Source organism: Falco rusticolus, chromosome 6, assembly GCF_015220075.1.
Source record: "Falco rusticolus isolate bFalRus1 chromosome 6, bFalRus1.pri, whole genome shotgun sequence".
Taxonomy (NCBI): Eukaryota; Metazoa; Chordata; class Aves; order Falconiformes; family Falconidae; genus Falco; species Falco rusticolus.
The window spans coordinates 34,884,324-34,902,540 of record NC_051192.1 but is presented as its reverse complement, the minus strand read 5'-3'; the positions used below and the strand labels follow the sequence as shown (position 1 = coordinate 34,902,540).

The 18,217-nt window shown below is 38.1% G+C and overlaps 1 protein-coding gene across 2 annotated transcripts in view; it reads right to left on the bottom strand.

Annotated features, from left to right (window-relative positions):
* Nucleotides 1-18,217, bottom strand: part of LAMA2 (laminin subunit alpha 2) — a 377,228-nt gene that overhangs the window by 117,795 nt on the left and 241,216 nt on the right. For both annotated transcript variants that reach the window (XM_037392615.1, XM_037392616.1), the window contains exons 20-26: nt 17,118-17,224; nt 12,703-12,883; nt 9,856-9,992; nt 7,131-7,367; nt 3,543-3,686; nt 1,018-1,197; nt 30-218 (exon numbers count right to left, since the gene is read on the bottom strand). In XM_037392615.1, coding sequence (XP_037248512.1) covers nt 30-218; nt 1,018-1,197; nt 3,543-3,686; nt 7,131-7,367; nt 9,856-9,992; nt 12,703-12,883; nt 17,118-17,224 — 1,175 coding nt within the window. The remainder of the gene's footprint in view (nt 1-29; nt 219-1,017; nt 1,198-3,542; nt 3,687-7,130; nt 7,368-9,855; nt 9,993-12,702; nt 12,884-17,117; nt 17,225-18,217) is intronic.

Sequence of the window (18,217 nt, the reverse complement as noted above, 5' to 3'; positions counted from 1 at the left end):
CCGGGAAAAAAAGCAGATGGAAATGTTACCTCTGTCATCTCTATCTCATGCCTCGTCAGCTGCCCAATCAGAGGGGCAGCCATATGCCGGACAATAATTCTTGTATGGGTGGGAGGCCCACCTCTTATGATGACTTGCGGGTAGTAAGTAGCAAAACCTGTCTCTTCTCGTGCTTCAAAGTAGATTGCATATTTCAGTTTCCCTCCATAAGCAGTCAGCTAACAAAGTAAACACAAAGTACAAAAAGAAATTTCATTTTCAGTTTGCTAAAAATAAATTCCTGGGCATATGCAGGAGCTAGATACACTCTGCACCTGTGCACAGTCTGATGAACATGAGCATGGTAGAAAATAGCAATACATGCCTGTGGAACTGTCTGGGGACAAGGGCTGTATTCAAAAATGCCCATCAGAAATTTGTTATTGTACTACACTAAAACACTAAAAAAAAAGCTACCTATTTCTTTTTACGTGCCTTGGTGCTCCCCAAAGTTTGTGTTTAGAGAAAGAAACATGTAAACTTTGCCAAGCCAAATGAAGAAATATCAAAAGTACAAAATAAATCGTCACTGAGGTGTATAAAAATATCCAGAAGGAGGAGTTTTTCAATCATTTTCTCCTGTGTAACTTACAAAGATCAGGCGTTTTTGGTTTAAAATGGAGAGAAACAAAAAGTTACAAAAGAGTTATATTTAATATATTTATTATACATATATTATTATATGTATTAATGCAGCTTCATTTTAAAAATATTTTTATGAGAAGATCTATTCTGTGGAAAAATATTACATGTTATTGTCTGTAAACATCTATTTTAAAATAGTGCTTATGTTGCAGACATGAATTTTCATAATAACAGAGCAAATAATTTTTAATAAGGGCATGGCATTTGTTTTTTTCTAAAGTACTTTCCACTGTGTAATGACATGCCTACTGGGAAGGAAAAAAGGCATTGCAAAATACTAATATAAGACTGAAAGAAAAAAAAAAATCCACGTCAGTATTCAGCGAAATTTACCTTTCGTCCTTCAAACTGCTCTGGAAGCCTCCAGTAAAGAGGTTCTGACCGAAGATCCTGCATCACCTGTTCTATATTTGCTACTATTTCAGGAGGCTGGAATGCTATTCCTGAAAGAGTGCTGTGCTGAAGCTTTTCATCCACCAGTGGCAGAATCATTTGCTCTGGCTTCAAGGTCACCTATGTATATTCAAAAAATTGAGAAGAAAATCAAGTATTTTTCCCCATGAAGCGTTAAGTTTTTAAATTCTAACTCTTCAAAAAATTATTTCTAGGTAATTTCATTTCACATCATGAGCAATTTGTCACAAAACAGTCTTACTACTCCTTCAGATATAAACAGTGATAATAATGACTTCCCCCTCAAGCCTTTTCCACCTTGTCCTCATGTTAACAAAGAATGTACTAGCGTTGGTTAAAATAGTTTCAGTAGCAAGTCATCCCCTGAATTTTATTGAAGTGATTTTCATAGTGCCATTTCAGTGTTAGGCCTCTTCTGTTTGGACTGTAAGAAATGTAGCTTGTGAAGAAGCATACTTCTCACCAACACTTATATATCACTGGGGCTGTAGAACACAGTGCCTGATCCCTTGGTACTTTTACGCAATATTCAAGCTAAGTGTTCTCCAGGCAACATGCAGAGTGAAGGCTCAGGGTTTCTGTAACTCTAAATTCAGATTTAATGAAAAATATAAGAATGCCACTTAGATACTTGTAATTTTCTTAGCCTTGTTGAAAAAGTCTCAATAGCATTATACAGAAATCATTATTGTGATCAAAGTCTGTAATAAGAGTCTTAATAATTCTGTGCAGATGAAAGTATCACAGGAAGCGTGTGAAACAAATGCAAAGGACTGGTATCAAAATTGCTTTCTCACAAACAGTAAGGAAAACAAAGAAAACAAATGCAGAGACATATCTCTAACAGTCATCCCATCAACATGCTGTTCACAAGATAGGGATCAGGTAATGAGGAATCAAGCAAGTCCTGTACTGTACTTTAAGCATCTTGGTATTTCCATTTACAGCAGCATCTACAGACTGATCAGACATAGAAGCATTCTAACATTGCCAGTCCTCAGTAAGATTTCCTGAGTTCATATCATAACCATATTTTAGTGTTTACTACTTTAGACACCAAGGAAGTGGTCAACATTTGAATTTCAGATCAGTCTCGCTATATTGTCATATAAGACAGGATTTGCTTGTTTAAACAAGTCTAATGCCATTTGAAGCACCTAAGAGTATCTGAAATAGCCATTAGCAGCTGGCAGAACCCAGGCTCACTCAGTTTACAGCTCCGAATCAATTCTGAAATAGATCAGAATATCACAAACTAGATGTGATGTGGACATACAGTATTTAGATACAAGCATAAATATGAAAAGAAATTAATCAAGAGATAAAAAATAATCAATCGGGAGGTTTAAATTATGTTTCTGCTTTGTGCTGCCACAAAGGTCAAAGCACAATTTTCCAGAACTGTTGCTGTCATGGAACTTGATTAAATTTTAGAACTTGTCAGCCTTTTACAGCCTTTCATCTCCAGCTTACCAGCATACGATGGGCAAAACTGAATGAGAAAAAGATGAGTCAGATCATGATAAATCACTTCATCCACTGGGAAGGGAAAGAAGTGCTATTGGACTTAACAATGAAGGGGAGAATGGGTGCTATTCATATTACTTTAACCAAGAGATATGAACTCTTTAGTATGATTTCAGCCTAAAGTATCCTCATCCAACTGATGCCTGTGCATGACAAGTCAGGGACTGTGGCTGATTTGCATTAGGCAGACATTCCCTCTATGGTTGACATGCTTTCTAGCAGATATATGACTGACCAAACATGGGGACTGAATAGTCATTTTCCATTAGAAATAGCTCCTCCAGAATGTAACTGAGGAGCTGGAACAGCAGTGATAGACAGCAATGGTCTTAATGTGTGTTTTGTGGTCATTGTACAGATAAATGGAGATATCCGGTCGGCCTTACTTGTCAGTTCAGCAGAGGTCTCACGGCCCTCTTCCAAAAAAAGGTGGAGAACTCTTTGTTTGCTCTGGTGGATTATACCCTCCAATTCTTGTATTCAAATAGACCTTTAATAAGCTTCCCCCCCCCCCCCCTTCCCAAGAAAAAACCTCAAACCCAACACACAAACTGTAGCAATGAAAATAAACAGATTAATTGAACCATGGGAAATCTGTGCTGGACAACAAGCACCTGTGACCCTTGAATATAAATTTCCCCACACAACTGACTTGCCCTTTCCTGAATTTTAATAGCTTTACTTTGGCTTGACGTCAGCTATACTATCGCTGGTTTTCTTATCTACTTATTTACTTTTAACATCTTGACACTGATTGTCTAATGGAACATACCGCTGTCTCCACTTCTCAAAGCATAAAGAGGAAAATGATTGCTTAAATGTTTGCCCATTTTCTAGCTACCTCTCAGTGCCTGACTAAAAGATGCCAGCAGGAAACAACATTATCGCATTACATGGCTCAGCAGTTTCCTACTCACCCACATGCGAATCAGCCCCCTTGCCTCACTGCACTGTTTAGTGAGGCCAAAGCAATAGCAACTGCTGCAGCCAAGTGGGTTTCTGGCAGAGAGACCAAATGTACCAGACTTGCACCTGTCACAGTGGACACCTTCCACATTAACCTGGAAGAGAGAGAACATGTAAATTTTTTTTTTTTTTTAAAAAAGACACGTTTCATTTCAAGGTAGTAATGAGAACAAGGAAGTCATACAGTAATGATAATAACAGGGTGCAGAAAGAAATAATAAGTAAAGAAATATTCAAGGAAATTTCCAGCTTCTTATCATGTGTGTATGCAAACTTATACAATGAATGTAACTGGGGCATTTGCATTTGTGTCCACTGAGGAGCTCTGAGCAACAGATGCTGGCTTCATTCTGCCAGCTGTAGTAAGCACAGGAAAAAAAAAAAAAATCAAATGCCACTTTGGGCTTGACATGTTCAATAACTGACTGATAAGAAAAACTATGTCCTGAAATTGCCATGGTTAATCAAACCTTTTGTTTAACAGAAATTACCTTTGACAAGTTAGAATGTTTTAAGGTATAGTACTAAATGTTCTTGCTGAGAAACATCTTAAATGGTAATATTGTAGAGAAAAGCTTTCTCCTCTTCATGATTGTTCTCCACATCATTGAATAGTATTAACAAGGCTGAAATATTTCACTGTTGTAATGTCAATGCTTATATTTTCATTTTTCAATTAGTCCAAATAAAAAGCTATACCAGATAGGGACAAATATATAATAATTTATGCATAGCCTTTAAAAACCATTTTCATACTAAGACCATGGGGTTTTTGGAAAAAAACAAAACAAAACAAAACAAAAAACCAGCAAAATAAAAGCACTGGTTGTTTTTTCTTGCCTCCTATTTTTTTTTTCTTTCTTTCTCTTGAGAGTAATGTCAAGAAGCCAATTTAAAAACAAATGCAACTTTCTAAAGCTTATACAGGAAATCATTACACCCGAGGATTTACCATTTTTAACCCTCATTTCCATATGTAACTATATTAGCAAATGTGCCTACACTGTATTTAGCTTAGATTTTGGTGGGTTTTGTCAGGGCTGACAAAGGGGCTCCTGAGCCTTTGAAAGCTCAATTCTACAGCTCTAACAGCAGGTTTAAATGGGAATAGCTACCATTTTATAGAAGTCTAGCTTTTTCAATACCTTTTCTTTCAAAAAGGTTACACAAAAGGTTAACCAACTCTAGATTTAAATGCAACATTAGATTTAAATTTTGGAAAAAAAAATCTGCTGACTTAATTCAGTATTATTTGTCCATTTTCTGTCATAAATGGTGAATTTTACTTGCTTTGCATTTTGCTTCATGTCAACTGCAGTCATCGTTAATCATCAGCTAAATATATACTGTTAATTTGCACTCACAGAAACAACTGTATCAGCCTTAACAGAACCAACAAAGAAACATTTCCATTTAAAAATGCCATAAACCCCTATTCTTTCTATTTAGTGCTTACAAGAGCTACAACAAAGACATTGAATATACTGGACCTAATCCAGAAAATGGGCACCGAGATGGTTAGAGGGGTTGGAGCACATAGTTTATCAGGGGAGCTTGAAAGAATTGAGATACTTCTATTTTTGCATTTCAGAGGATGACATAGGACAAACAACACTGAGTTTTACTACTATGGCCCATGTGATCAACTCACTTCATTTTTCTTATGGTCTCACCACCAAATGAATCAGTATTTGGAAAATGGAACATAATGTTTTCTGTTCAAATACACCAGAAAAACAGGAGGGTGGTCAAGGAGTTTGCACAAGGAGGTTGTGAAATCCCAACCCTTGGATGTACTGTTTCAGCAACGTCTTTCAAACAAGGTGCTGGACTAGATGACCTCCATAGGTCCCTTCCAATCTAATTTATTCTACAGTTCCTCCATTGAGCTTATCCTTTAAACTCAGAATGAAGTGACTGGTACCTATTTAACAGAAGAATTACCTAGCAATTCAATCATTTAAATTAATCCTTCCATTTTACTAGCTCTTTGTGTCAATACAGCCCCTAAAGAAGAAGAACAAATCAAAATCACAGACAGAATCTGCAGAGGTCACTTTTAAAAACCTCCTTCTTGAAGGGGTACTATCATTAATACTAGATCGGGTTTCCCATGCCTCTTTCTAGCTAATTCTTGAAAAGCTCCAGGAATGGGGATTTCACAACTTTCTAGATAATCTGTTCCAGTGATGCATAACCCTCCTAGTGATTTTTTTTCCCCTAACGTCCACCCCAAAATTCCAAAGCTCCCATTTGCAGCTATTGTCCCTTGTCACATTTTTTGCTACTATCAGAATATCAGAAATGACTTTGTCAACTACTCTTTGAAGTGGCTATTGGCTGCAATTGCATTTTTCTTAACTTCTATTTTTTGCAGATTAAGAGAGTCCAACTCTCTCAGTATATCCTTACAGATCATCTGCTCTAAGTCTCTTTGCAGCCCTTCTCTGGATCCTCTCGTTTCTGAACAATACTCTTGAATCAGATCCTAAAACTGGACACCTTTTCCAAGTGCAGTCTTACCAGCACTGAGTAGAGGATGATAAAGACTTTCCTCTGCTGGTCGTGCTCTTCATGATGTCCTCCCACCTTGTAGCTGCATTGGCCAGCATGATCAATGTATCCAGCTCAGTAGGCAGTTTGCCTTATTTACAATGTGAGTACATGGTTGGCGTATATTTAGTTTGCCATTCCCCAAAGCCTGTATGTGTTTTTCAGAAGAATTACCACTCAGCCTTTTTTCTTCCAAACTGTACTGATTCTGGAGGTTATTCCACTCCAGTTCATGAACTTTCTATTTTCCCAATCATCAAGCTTTTCAAGGACCCTCTAGATTGTAGTTCTACCGTTCATCATGTCAATCTCTACCTCCTTCCCAAATCTGCTGATGGTGAATTGTGTCATCTGTGTCACTGATGAAGGTATTGGCTCCGACGTACTCTGCTTGTTGGCTACCAACTGCATGTCAAACCACCGATTATTGCCTTTTAACCCCAGAAATCCAGTCAATTTTCAAACCACCTAAGTGTGTTGTACTTCCAAGATGTGGGTGATGATGCCAAAACTCTGCTTTAGCGATCCTGAATAGGATGCAGCCGATTCAGAAGAACAGATACTACTGCAGTGAATTTTACTTATAAAATTATCAGTATTGACTCTTTCTAAGTCAATGTACTATAAAGAAATAGCACCGTGGCATACTGTTATTTGTGATGTGTTTGCTTTTAATTTGCTGGATATCTGAACAAGAATTGTATTGAATGGGTTTAAATTGGAAACAGTTCTGTAAGAACAGGAAGAAATACAAAGTGAGAAGAGAGGCTAAGAGGATGCTGTCCTGGCAAGCGTTAGTGTGTGAAAAAGCAACTGATAATCACTTAAGTCTTTCTTTATGTTAGGCTCCTCCCACAGGAGTTAGCAAATGCACTATGAAAACCAACAGCATTTGTTTGTATCTACAGACAAGTACATATGTCAATGAATTCTGGAATAAACTTCTCAGCAGCTATAAGATCAGCTTACAACCTTCATTGTCCTACCTTGCAGCTACATTGGCCAGTATGATCAATGCATGAGCACTTCCCCAGGTCTGTATCACAGCTCTGTGGATCAGTCCCTGCCAGGAAACACTGACAAGCAACACATTGTGGGTAATTCCAGTAACCCAACCTGCACTCAGTGCATTTATCCCCAGAGAATTCAGGGCGGCAGAAGCAACAGCCTGTCCTTAAGTCACACTGAGAACTTAGGGCTCCAACAAGGCTGCAGTCACAGGGCTAAAAAAGGAGAGAAACAAGGAAAAAATTGCAGTTGTGCTTCTGTTAAAACAAAAAACAAAAAACAAAACAAAACCACGCAAAACACCAACAAAAAAGCAACTCAGTTCTTTCAAATATCTATAAATAGAGTACAGCAGTGAATTTCCACTGTCCAAAGGTAACATATCTGAATTACAAGACTAGGCGTTTATCTTTATTCAATAAGGGTTAAGTGATTACATTAAATACATTTACAACACTGTTTTCTCTTTTAACAGATATTACTCATCACTGGTAAGTTAGGCAATAAAATCAAACAAATCTAAAAGGGTCAAGGACACTGGGATACTTTGCAGACAAAACTGACTTAAAAACTGTAAAGTGCTCTCTAAAAAGTGCTTTCTATGTAAATCTGCAGGGCATGTTCAGACCCTTTGCTAAACCTGGAATTGCTCAGCAGCAGTGGTCCCAGTGGAATCTAGTTCAGTGTTTTTTACTCATCCATCAGACAGGCAACCCCATCTTCTTTGTACAAACAGGACTCAGGTGACAGTAATTTGCATGTAAGGGATAGAGATGTAGTCATGTGGTGTACTGGGAAGTAAACTTGCTCACAGAATGAGACTTGCACAGGCAGGTATGAATAAGAAATAGGTGACTTGCCAGGGGGTCTAGATATTGAATACAGAAATAAGTAGCAGGGAAATCTGCAGGCTTCCAAAGAACAGAAGAACTCCTCAGTGCTATTACTGTGACTGTACTGCAGAGTTAGCTCAGGATATTTGCTGTGATCACTGGCATAACCAGAATCTCATATGGAGAAGTTCAGCTGGCAGAAGCAAACTCAGTACCAGTAGCATAGTTTATGACAGTAACTGACATGGATAGACTTGCTAAAATTAAGGACACAAAACCGAAAAAGAGAGGATGAAAATGTGGATTCAGTTTCTGAGCCAAACTCTTTATTACCTGAATACTAACAGCACCTTTTGCCTGACCTGAAAAGACCATTTATAAAGAAGGCAATTATATACAAGAAACATTCAAATTTTCAATTTCAAATGTCAAAATTCAATTTCAAAAATTTCAATTAAAATATTCAACTTCAATCCTTACTAAATGCCAGAGAAACTATTTAACTTCTGGTTAAATGTTAGACTGCTAGAAAGATCCTTATTCAACAAAGATACATTCAAATGTAAAGCTTAGAAAGCAAATTGCTCACCATACACTGAAATAGCTTGGTGTGCAATATCAAAACCTAAATTACAATCAGATGTTACGCTTGTTTTGTGAGTGAGCTGTTTTATGCAATACCCTCTAACCCCTTGAGTTACAACAGCCCTGGAAATCTACAAAGAGTGCAAGCAGGAGATTCCCATCTTACTTTGCAGAAATTAGCTACAACATACTGAGAGATGTGGGCTGATAGATCATTACTAATTTAGATGGTGCCATGGAACTGTCATACTAATGCACTCACATAAAAGACAATCAGAGAATATACTCCAGAGCTCAGAGGTCTTCAGCTTCATTAGGCTGGTTTCAGAAGCCAAGAGTCTATACACAGCAGCACAGCAGAGGTTTCACAAGAGGAGTTTTCCATACATACAAACCTGAAATCATTCTTGATAATTAGTTTGCAGCCTGAGCTACATGACAGACAGCCTTTTAAGAAAGAGCACTAATGGTGTATGACCATGTTTAGACAAGACGCTTCTCTGGAGTATTGGAAGCAGTACTATAAATCCCTTATCAATGAGAACAGCAGAGAGGAGAAGGCATGTGAACTTCGCACAATATTCACTGTCACCAGTTTTCAACCTGAACTGAATACTGCTCCCCTTAACTCAAGAGTGGGACATTAACAACAGCTTTCATGACATTCTTTGATGTGCTACCATTTTTCCCCTATTTCTTCTTCCTTTTTCCCTTCAGAATTTTTAAACTGCGTGTCAAACATTAGAATAAGAAGGATTTAAGGGCTAATGAGAAGGTTTATTTGCCTTTTATGAACACAGGAAAAAAAGTGCATTTTACAGCTAAGATGGCTGTTTCTCTTGTTCTCTGTTCAGTGTCTCTTATGCACAGGTTGAAGCTCTTCTCAAGTAAACTTCAAGTACAAATTCCTAGTGGTATTACAATTACAGCCGAAGTAAATTTGTTATACAAAGGCACCGTTAATTGCCAGTAACTACACATCTATATACATTGTACAATACTGTGGTAATCAACTATAACAAAAGAAACCAAGCTCAAGCAGGACACTGAGTCAGTGTGACAGCAGTACAAACAAGGTGTTTGGTGTTATAGGCTGCATACCCAAGACAGAGGGTCTGTAGCGATCAGTAACAGATTGCCAACGTCTACACCAGTCTGACACCAAAACTTGCAATGCAGAGACAAACCATGATTATTAAACCTAAAATTCTGTTCCAGCTATAAATTACTGTATTTACCCCAAGGGAAACAAGTAACACACACAGACAAAACAGGATCCACTCACCTTGCAGCCACTGACAATGTCATAGTTCCAGTAATTCGGTGCACATTTGTCACACATCTCTCCAACAGTATTGGGAGGGCAGATGCAGCGGCCGCTGATGGGATCACAGTTATTACCAAAATGTGAACACTGACAGGCTTCACATGAGACAGAAAAAATAAAGGAGAGGAAAAGTTATCCCTTTATTTAACACCTGCAGAGCAGACCCTAAAAGAGTTAGGATCATTCCAACAAAGACTTTACGCGGCAGCGAACTCTCAGTTATCCGCAGACACACTGGGGCAGGAAAGGTAGGGTAAACACAGAAACCAAAATCAGGAGCAACGCAACACAGGTTAGCTGACATTGAAGTAACTGCAACAACTGCAGAAGTGCAAAGACTTCTGAGATGGTGTACTCACATGATGTAGCTGCGGGAGTAATGCTGTACAATTTCTGGGCCCACACTGTCTCATGCAAGAAGCCACCTGACTGCCTCTGAGCCCTCTACACAGGGAACCTGCAGTGTATTTAACTTCTTCCACCAACCTGAGCCAACCTCCTGAAATTTCTGCTGCTGTAAATAGACTTTTCTTAAAGGGAAAGAAAGGTTCCAGTTTCTTTTTCCCATTCTACTCCCTTTTTTCAGATTACATGTATTCTGCCTTGTGAGGACATCAACGGTGTGCTTCTTCACAGGAAACTGGGATTCTCTGCAGGTTTTATTAAATTAAAAGTACTTTGGTTTTGGAAATGGTTCCAAAAGTGGTCTTTCTCTTAAAGCATTAAGCGAACAACTGATTGTTGGCAAATACAGATTCAGGTATGTAAGTGATAAGTAGTTATGTGGTAAAGGACACCTAATTGCTTGGAGGAGCAGAACTGGTGCATGGTTATTTCCATACCCACCACCAACATTACCTGAGGCAAGAGCAAAAGCATCATAAGCAAATTATGGCTTTGAGTGATAATCTGTTCCTTGGGGTGTTTATAGGGCAGTGTAACATAACGTTCATTACTGAGGGCTGCATTTACATTCATTGCCTTTACTGCATGAAATACCTCAGAGTAAAACTAGCAAGTAAGATATGTGCAAAGATAGAACTCACATCAATAGTCCAAATAGGAAGTGACCTTAATTTTTCCCCATCAGCACTCTCAAAATAAGGTAACTGATGCAAAAAAGATGGTAAGTTTTGCCTCCATCATGCCAAGAACAAGACATTTTGCATGCTACATAAAATCTTTTGACACACTGTGGCTTGAAGATGTTTCAAAATACATCTCTCACTGGGACGCTGAGGCTTTTGGATGTGACATCTCTTCTATGGGCTTCCAGTTCTTACACAAAATTGATTGAAAAGGCATGGAGGGAAAGAAGTGATACATGGATATTTTTTGCATTTTTACTTTTATGATTATTAAAAAGAATATGGAAAAAATACAACACATTTGTTGCAACCAATAGTGAAATGGAAATCTATTTTGTATCTATCTTTACTGCTAGAATGTCAGCACTAACTGATGATGCCTTAGGGTTTTTTTTTTTATGCTTTATGGTTTTTTATTGCACAAGAAAAAAATCACATTATATTCATTTTGGATAAATGCTAGATAAAAGAGGTCCAATATTTTATGTGATACTTAACTGTCACTATGGAATTCATTTTTGTGCACTTTCTTCCTAGCACGATTTGATATACTTTTATTAAATTTCTGATTTTCTCTGTGATTCATAATTTAATCCCTTTTTTTGTCATTTGAAGGAATACATAAGAAGCCTACTAAAATTAAGTGGGGAAAAAAACGCATTTATAAACAAAATTCCTCTCCATCTGTTGTATTAAATGGAACTTTTAAAAATCTGAATTTTCTGAACATCTTTAACTGTTGTTGTTATTTAAAATATTTGATGACCACAGGGAGATACATTTCTATTTAAAATATTTTTCTGATTTATACTAGTTTCACATTTCATCACTGTTCCTTAAACCCTGTCATTTCAAGTTGGCCAAGAGAACAGTTAAAATTCTAATGTGAAATCTTGTTAACTTCTCTCTTATTTTTCTTCCTTCAACTGTATGAAATTAACAACATTTTGTAGTATTTCAAAATGGTGATGTGCTTTTAAACTGCGAAATTTTAGAATAAAAGACTAATAGTGAGTATAAACTTTAGTATTTTTTTCCCTCCATATATGTGCTAAGGGCTTTAGGACATTTGCACTTTATTTCAAATTCTCTCATCAGTGACCCTGTGAGCCAATCTTTCTCTTTTCCAAGGTGCCAGTGTATTTGCACTTTTCAAGGCAGTAAACATTTTCTGAGTCCTTCCTTCCCATGGTAGACAATACCACAGAGTAATGTTTTCAAATATGATATATGATCTGTGAACCATCCTGGATCAAGGTTTATCAACACTACAGATGAAATTGGATTTTGCTGCACAGTTGTGGGTCTTGAGGCCTCGATGCTACTTCCATAAAAAAAAAAAAGAAAAAGGAGTAAAAAAAGGCCGAGAGTGAGGCTTGCTGCTTCAGCTGCCATTCCGGATGGGAAGAGAAATAGGATACCAGGCGTGGTGATTTCTGCTTCTGGCAAGAATACAGTTTATGCCTGCAGAATAATAGCAGCAATACCCTTGGCTTTATAGCCCTCTGCCATCAGCAAAGAATGATGTAGAGCCATTGCCATTCTGGTATCCCAGCAGCTAGCCACACTGGACGACTATCCAAGTCTCCTGTGATGACACCTGAATGAGACTAATGAGGCTTTAAACACACAGCTCTATTAGACAAACTAGGATCTTAGTAACAAATAAACAAACAAATACAATAAATCTGTAATTGGTTGCAAAGAATTTACATACGAGTACAGCCTCCTTCCTCAAAGTTGTAAAATCCATGAGCACAGCGGTCACACTTCTTTCCTGTCACTCCAGGCTGGCAATAACACTGTCCATCTCCATCACAGTCGAAGGACTTGGAGCCAAAAGAGTTGCAGTTGCATGGAACACATCCTCTTGAAGACTGTAAGCCAAATGTTTCAGGCTGCCACAGAGAGAGGAAGAGCAGTTAGTACATGGAATGATTACTAGAAGAAAAGAGAAAAAGCTGAGAGTGTAGGGAGATCAGGGTGGTTCTTTCCTCTTCATCACTGAAATACCACTCTTAACAGATTGAATTGTAGCAGTAAAACACTGGGGCAAGGGCACTAAACACCCTATGCTGCTGAAAAAGCATAAAGGTTTCACAATGCTACCTGATGCTATAATGAATGTTCTGCAATGTAACGCATTTCCTATGAAGTTGTGTTTCCGTAAGTACAATTCCTACAAGAAATTGAGTATGTCAGCACCATATACATACCCTGTGTCTGGGTTATAAGATTATGTCAGGCAGAGTTTGTTGCTAAGACAGTGAACTCAAAGTCTTAGCTACGAATGGAGGCTGATTCATCTGGAAAGTCTCTGAACTAGATTTTATCTCCTCTGACCAGGGGCAATGTCTCTATACAGTATTCTGTAACTCTAGGGCATTTCTTTTGAATGATGCTGAAGAATAACTTTAGAAAAACATAGATCTAATGTATTTGTGTACATAACAAGCAAATAATGGGAATTATCTTTTAATGCTTCTAAGATAAAACCTCTGTCTTTGGATTAGGTCTAAGACAGACATAATTAATGAGTCTCTATTTCTCTTCTATTTTCATTCTTCGCTTTCTTTTTTGCATTGAGTACTATAAAGTCCCTACAGAACCAGAATAGATGTTATCAACTACAGCAATAAATTTGCTTGTGAACTCCACTAGTGGAGTGCAGAAAGTATACTTGTAAAGAAGGGAAGACACATGCTCACTTGTATACTGTTAAATGCAGTTCTACACAAAGCTTTTAATCAACAGACCTGATGGGTTTCACTGCACCAGCTAAAAGAGGCTCCTAGGAGAAAACCATAATTGCTATTGAAATTCTCTACTCAGTCTTGAGCTAGAGTGACTTAAAATGGGAGTACTTCTCTATGTTTTTTCAGGTATGATGATTTCCAGAGAATTCTGAAATCTAAATTGTATTACTAACTTCACCTGAAATTAATATTACAACATTTAATAGTATAGGTCTAGCAGTGACTTCACTAGGAAAGCACAATGTTAAAAATGAGGTATTAAAAAGATGACTGTAATGAACATAAATGGAACAAAGTGTAAAAGTATTTACTTTTACATTGTACTACCATGTGACCTAGGCATGTGGTGTTGGATTTTTACCTAGTATACGTCAGTACAGATTCCTCAAGTCAATAGAGCTGCACTGACTTACATTTTACACAGATTTGCTCCTCAATGGAATCCCTACCCTCCTGTGTAGGTGAATTCCCAGACACTTCAGCAAGTTTCCATGTAAAAGTTCTGAAATCTGATCTCTGATGTTAATATTGAAATTCCACATTCCCAGAGAGTATCTGCCGATAGGTATCAAAATACAGGACCACATCTATGGTCAGAATGTGGCCTGAAGAATCATATGAACCTAAGCAAATGCTTGATTATCCATGTAATAAAAAATTACACTGATTTTCCTTTTCATAGTTTATATTGAAATGTTTTGCCAACTACATACTTCTGCATAAAAAACCCATGCTGGATCAGAGAGAAAGGAATACTCAAACTCATATAATTAAACTTCAAGGTTCAATTAAATATACCAACTATCTCCAAAGATTTCTTTTACAGAAGCAAAAACACACAGAAATGTGAATATGCATAAATCTCAGGACACACATTCAGATTAACGCAGTGAAGTAACCAACACACAGCATGCATCTCAGTTCTAAATAGAAATTTTGATGTGATCTAATAAATTCTGTTTATAAGGGTGAAAGCCAGAAAAAAATCTGATACTAGCACTCCACGCTGAGTGAAGGAATCAAAGATCCCTAGCATGCTGGGTTGTATTCTGTGATGATCTCTGAGCAAAGACATTTTGATCAGTCATGCAAACCCCCAAGAAGAACCCCGAAGTTAAGCCCCCAGTGCAGCTTGTTTACACACAGAAATTCTAAGAATCACATTTATTGAATAAGAGATAATATCCTGGATGACAATGAGGAAGTACGTTGAATTTTATAAATGCTATTATTTTGTGTCCCTGTATCAGCATATGTTGAGTGTTTGTGTGGGCAACACAGTTACATAATATATGTTAAATGGGTTAAAGCTGACATTCTCCGAGGGAATCCATATAAGCAAATATGGCATGGGTCCTAGGGTCTGGCTGAGGAGGAAGAACACAGCCAGGTATTTTTCAAACAGGGTGTGGTAGGTGTGGAGATTTTGAGTTGCCGGGAATAAACCTCAACATTTCTAAAACACTGCTCTGATAGAAGCAGTTGCATCATAATTATGTCATTTTAGGACCTAAGTTCTTTGTTGGTATCTGATAAGCAATGAACACTTTTGTCATTTTGGGCATTACGTTCAAATAATGGCACCTCACCCAGTTAAAAATGGCTCAGATAACTGGTATTAAAAGTTCTTTAGTAACGTGGATATGGCCAGTTATCTTTGATATTTTAAGCTTAGATCTTAACACTTTGCCTCTGGGGCTGACCCTTCTTGCAAACTTCTTAAGCTTTTGGTTCTTGAATTAGAGGAGGAAGTATTACCCTGTCAAAGGCCATGAAAATCCCACTGATTCCACTGATGTATGTACATCACCCATACATTTTATACATACTGCTGTTGATGGTATTGCTTTTGGACTTATTCTGGTATTTGACTTCTGGCCTATATTGCCATTTCCACTACGAGAAGCCCTAGGAGTGGAGAAGCATCCTAAAAGGCTGCCTGTCTTCCGAACCTGCCTGTTTCTTTCTTGGTAACTGTGTATATTGTATCACACCTATTTAAAATAAAAACAATAATAATAATAAAAAGAGAAATAATAGAAAGAAAAAAAAGCCTGTGGAAGCTCTAAAGACAAGCAAATACACATTTCATCCCATGCAATGCACACAGTTTCTGATTACCAGAGTAGCAGGCCGGTAAGCACCCCGTGGGCACCCACTGGCACTGCTGATGCCCCATCTCCGAGGGGGGACTCTGATCTGCTGACTGCTTCGTGCATTTTCTTTCAACTTAGGCACCTGTCTGCTCATTTCACAGCGTCTGCCCATGAATCCTGATTTGCAGATACATCTTCCTGACATATCACATTGCAGTGACACGGATCCTAAAGCACTGCAGCCACAGGGTATACAGAACAGCTTTTCTGGGGCCCAGAAGTAGCTGGGCTTTAAGAATGAAAAGTAAATACTGTTAGAAAGTGAAGATAATGAAACCACACCATAGAGAAGAGTACAGGAATAAAGATAGTAGTAAACACAGTAGTAAACAAAGATTAATTCCAATCAACCGTCAATATTTTATTCACAAGCTTCAGGTATTTGCTGTGTATGTTATGCAGCCTGTGCAAACTCCCTTGATACCAATGATTTTTCTTTGAACAGACTCTAAATACTGTTGAAAATAGAGTGTGAGCAAACCGCTTGAGAAATTATGCGGTTTTAAAAGGTGAAAATGATCCCTGTGATTTCTGCAGAATTATGAATGTGTTTTACATTATACACACAGAGAGGTGTTCTGAGGACACAGGCCTAACCCACAAGCCCTTATGCTGAACTAGAGAAACGTGCAGCCAGCTTCATATAACATATTCTTTAGCAGCCTGAAGACAACGCTGTGAAAGTTTATGAAATGCTGTTTTTTGCAGTGATTTGTGAATCAGCAAAACAACATCAAGGCAAAAGACACTTTCACCAAAAAAGAATACATTATTTGGACAATACAAGAAGAGACCCTAAGAAAAAGACATAAAAGCAGAACTTTGACAGCAGAAGTAAACCACCATCCTGCTTTTTTGAAAATCAGATGCTATCAGACATTTTGCAACTGCCTTCATAGAGGGATCACCTCCTAGAGCTGCAACATTTAAAACTAATTTATACCAAACATTCATAATATAAAGAGTATATAACATATATAGAAATGTACAGTAAGGCTTAAAGTATATTCAATGCATGTAAACGCAATGTTCTGTGGTTTTTTCTAGAAAACATTTTAAATCCAGTCATTTTACCTTTCTGTACATAAGAACAACCCATATAAGTTCCTTAATTTAAGGGGAAAATCAACAAAAAAGAAAAGCTATCCAAAACCAAACAATGTTTAGTTGTGCCAAAGTGGGAAGAAAGCTGAAAAGAGACACCATTTCTTGTCATTCACCTTGCAGACGTCGCAGCGGCGCCCGATCACATTGGCTTTACACTCACACTGGCCCGTCCGAGAGTCACAGATCTCTGAGAAGGAGCCATTGACGTGACAGTGACAGGCTGCAGAAGAAGAAGAAGAAGGGGCTGTTCATGCTTGTCCTGAAGCTAAACTTAATAGCCAAATGTTTACAGCGCAGCTTTTGGCACCCTGAGAGATCCAGGAAGGCAGGCCTGTGTAAAGCAGGAAGGTGTCAGTCCCGTACAGTGACAACACACATTAACCACCAATATTAATGTGGAATTTTGCTCTGAATTACTGCAGTGAGAAATTTTGCCTCAAGTTCGTACCAGTTTGTTTTATATGCAATTCTCAGATGAAACCAGGATGTTTAGGGCACATTACTGAGTACATGCCCTGAAACTTGGAGCAGGCACGGTTGTACTGAGACAGGAAAAAAGATATAAAAGGGTACAGGCCCTTATACAGGGTGTGTACGGGACGTAGCTACAGCAGGTGGAAGTGTTACAGCCCCACATGCTGGTCCTGCTGCTCTGAAGTCCAGTCTGTGTTAACAGATAGTAGGCAGGAAATGTCAGGCTGAGGACCCAGCACAAGGTTACCCCCAGGGACCTCCAGGCGGGAGCAGTAACCTCCTCAGACCTCTGTCTCAGCAGCAGCAGCAACAGTTCCCAGAAGAAACATCGCCCAACTGACCAGCCTAACTCTTTGTGATGCTCTTTTAGTTATTTAAAGTGGCAATGAAATGGAACTACTGTTTTCTGATTATCCAGGGCTCCAATCCATGTTTTGCCTTCCTGCAGTGCCCTGACTGCATGTGTTGCTTTTTTCCGCCCTCAAACTGACAGTTCCATTTTAAGACAGTGAACATGTGGTGGTCAAATACCTGCATGTCACAAGGTGCCACTTGAGACAAAGCAGTTATATTTTTTCTATATAGAGAGTGTTACAACAGGAACTTCCTCATTACTTTGACTTGCTAATTTACAATTTTCATTTCTAACTGAATGGATGTTTTTTTGGGTTTCTCCCCACTTTTGAGGTGTTTTGCAGAAGTTGCTTCTTTTAAATGAAACTGACTTTATGGCTTGCCA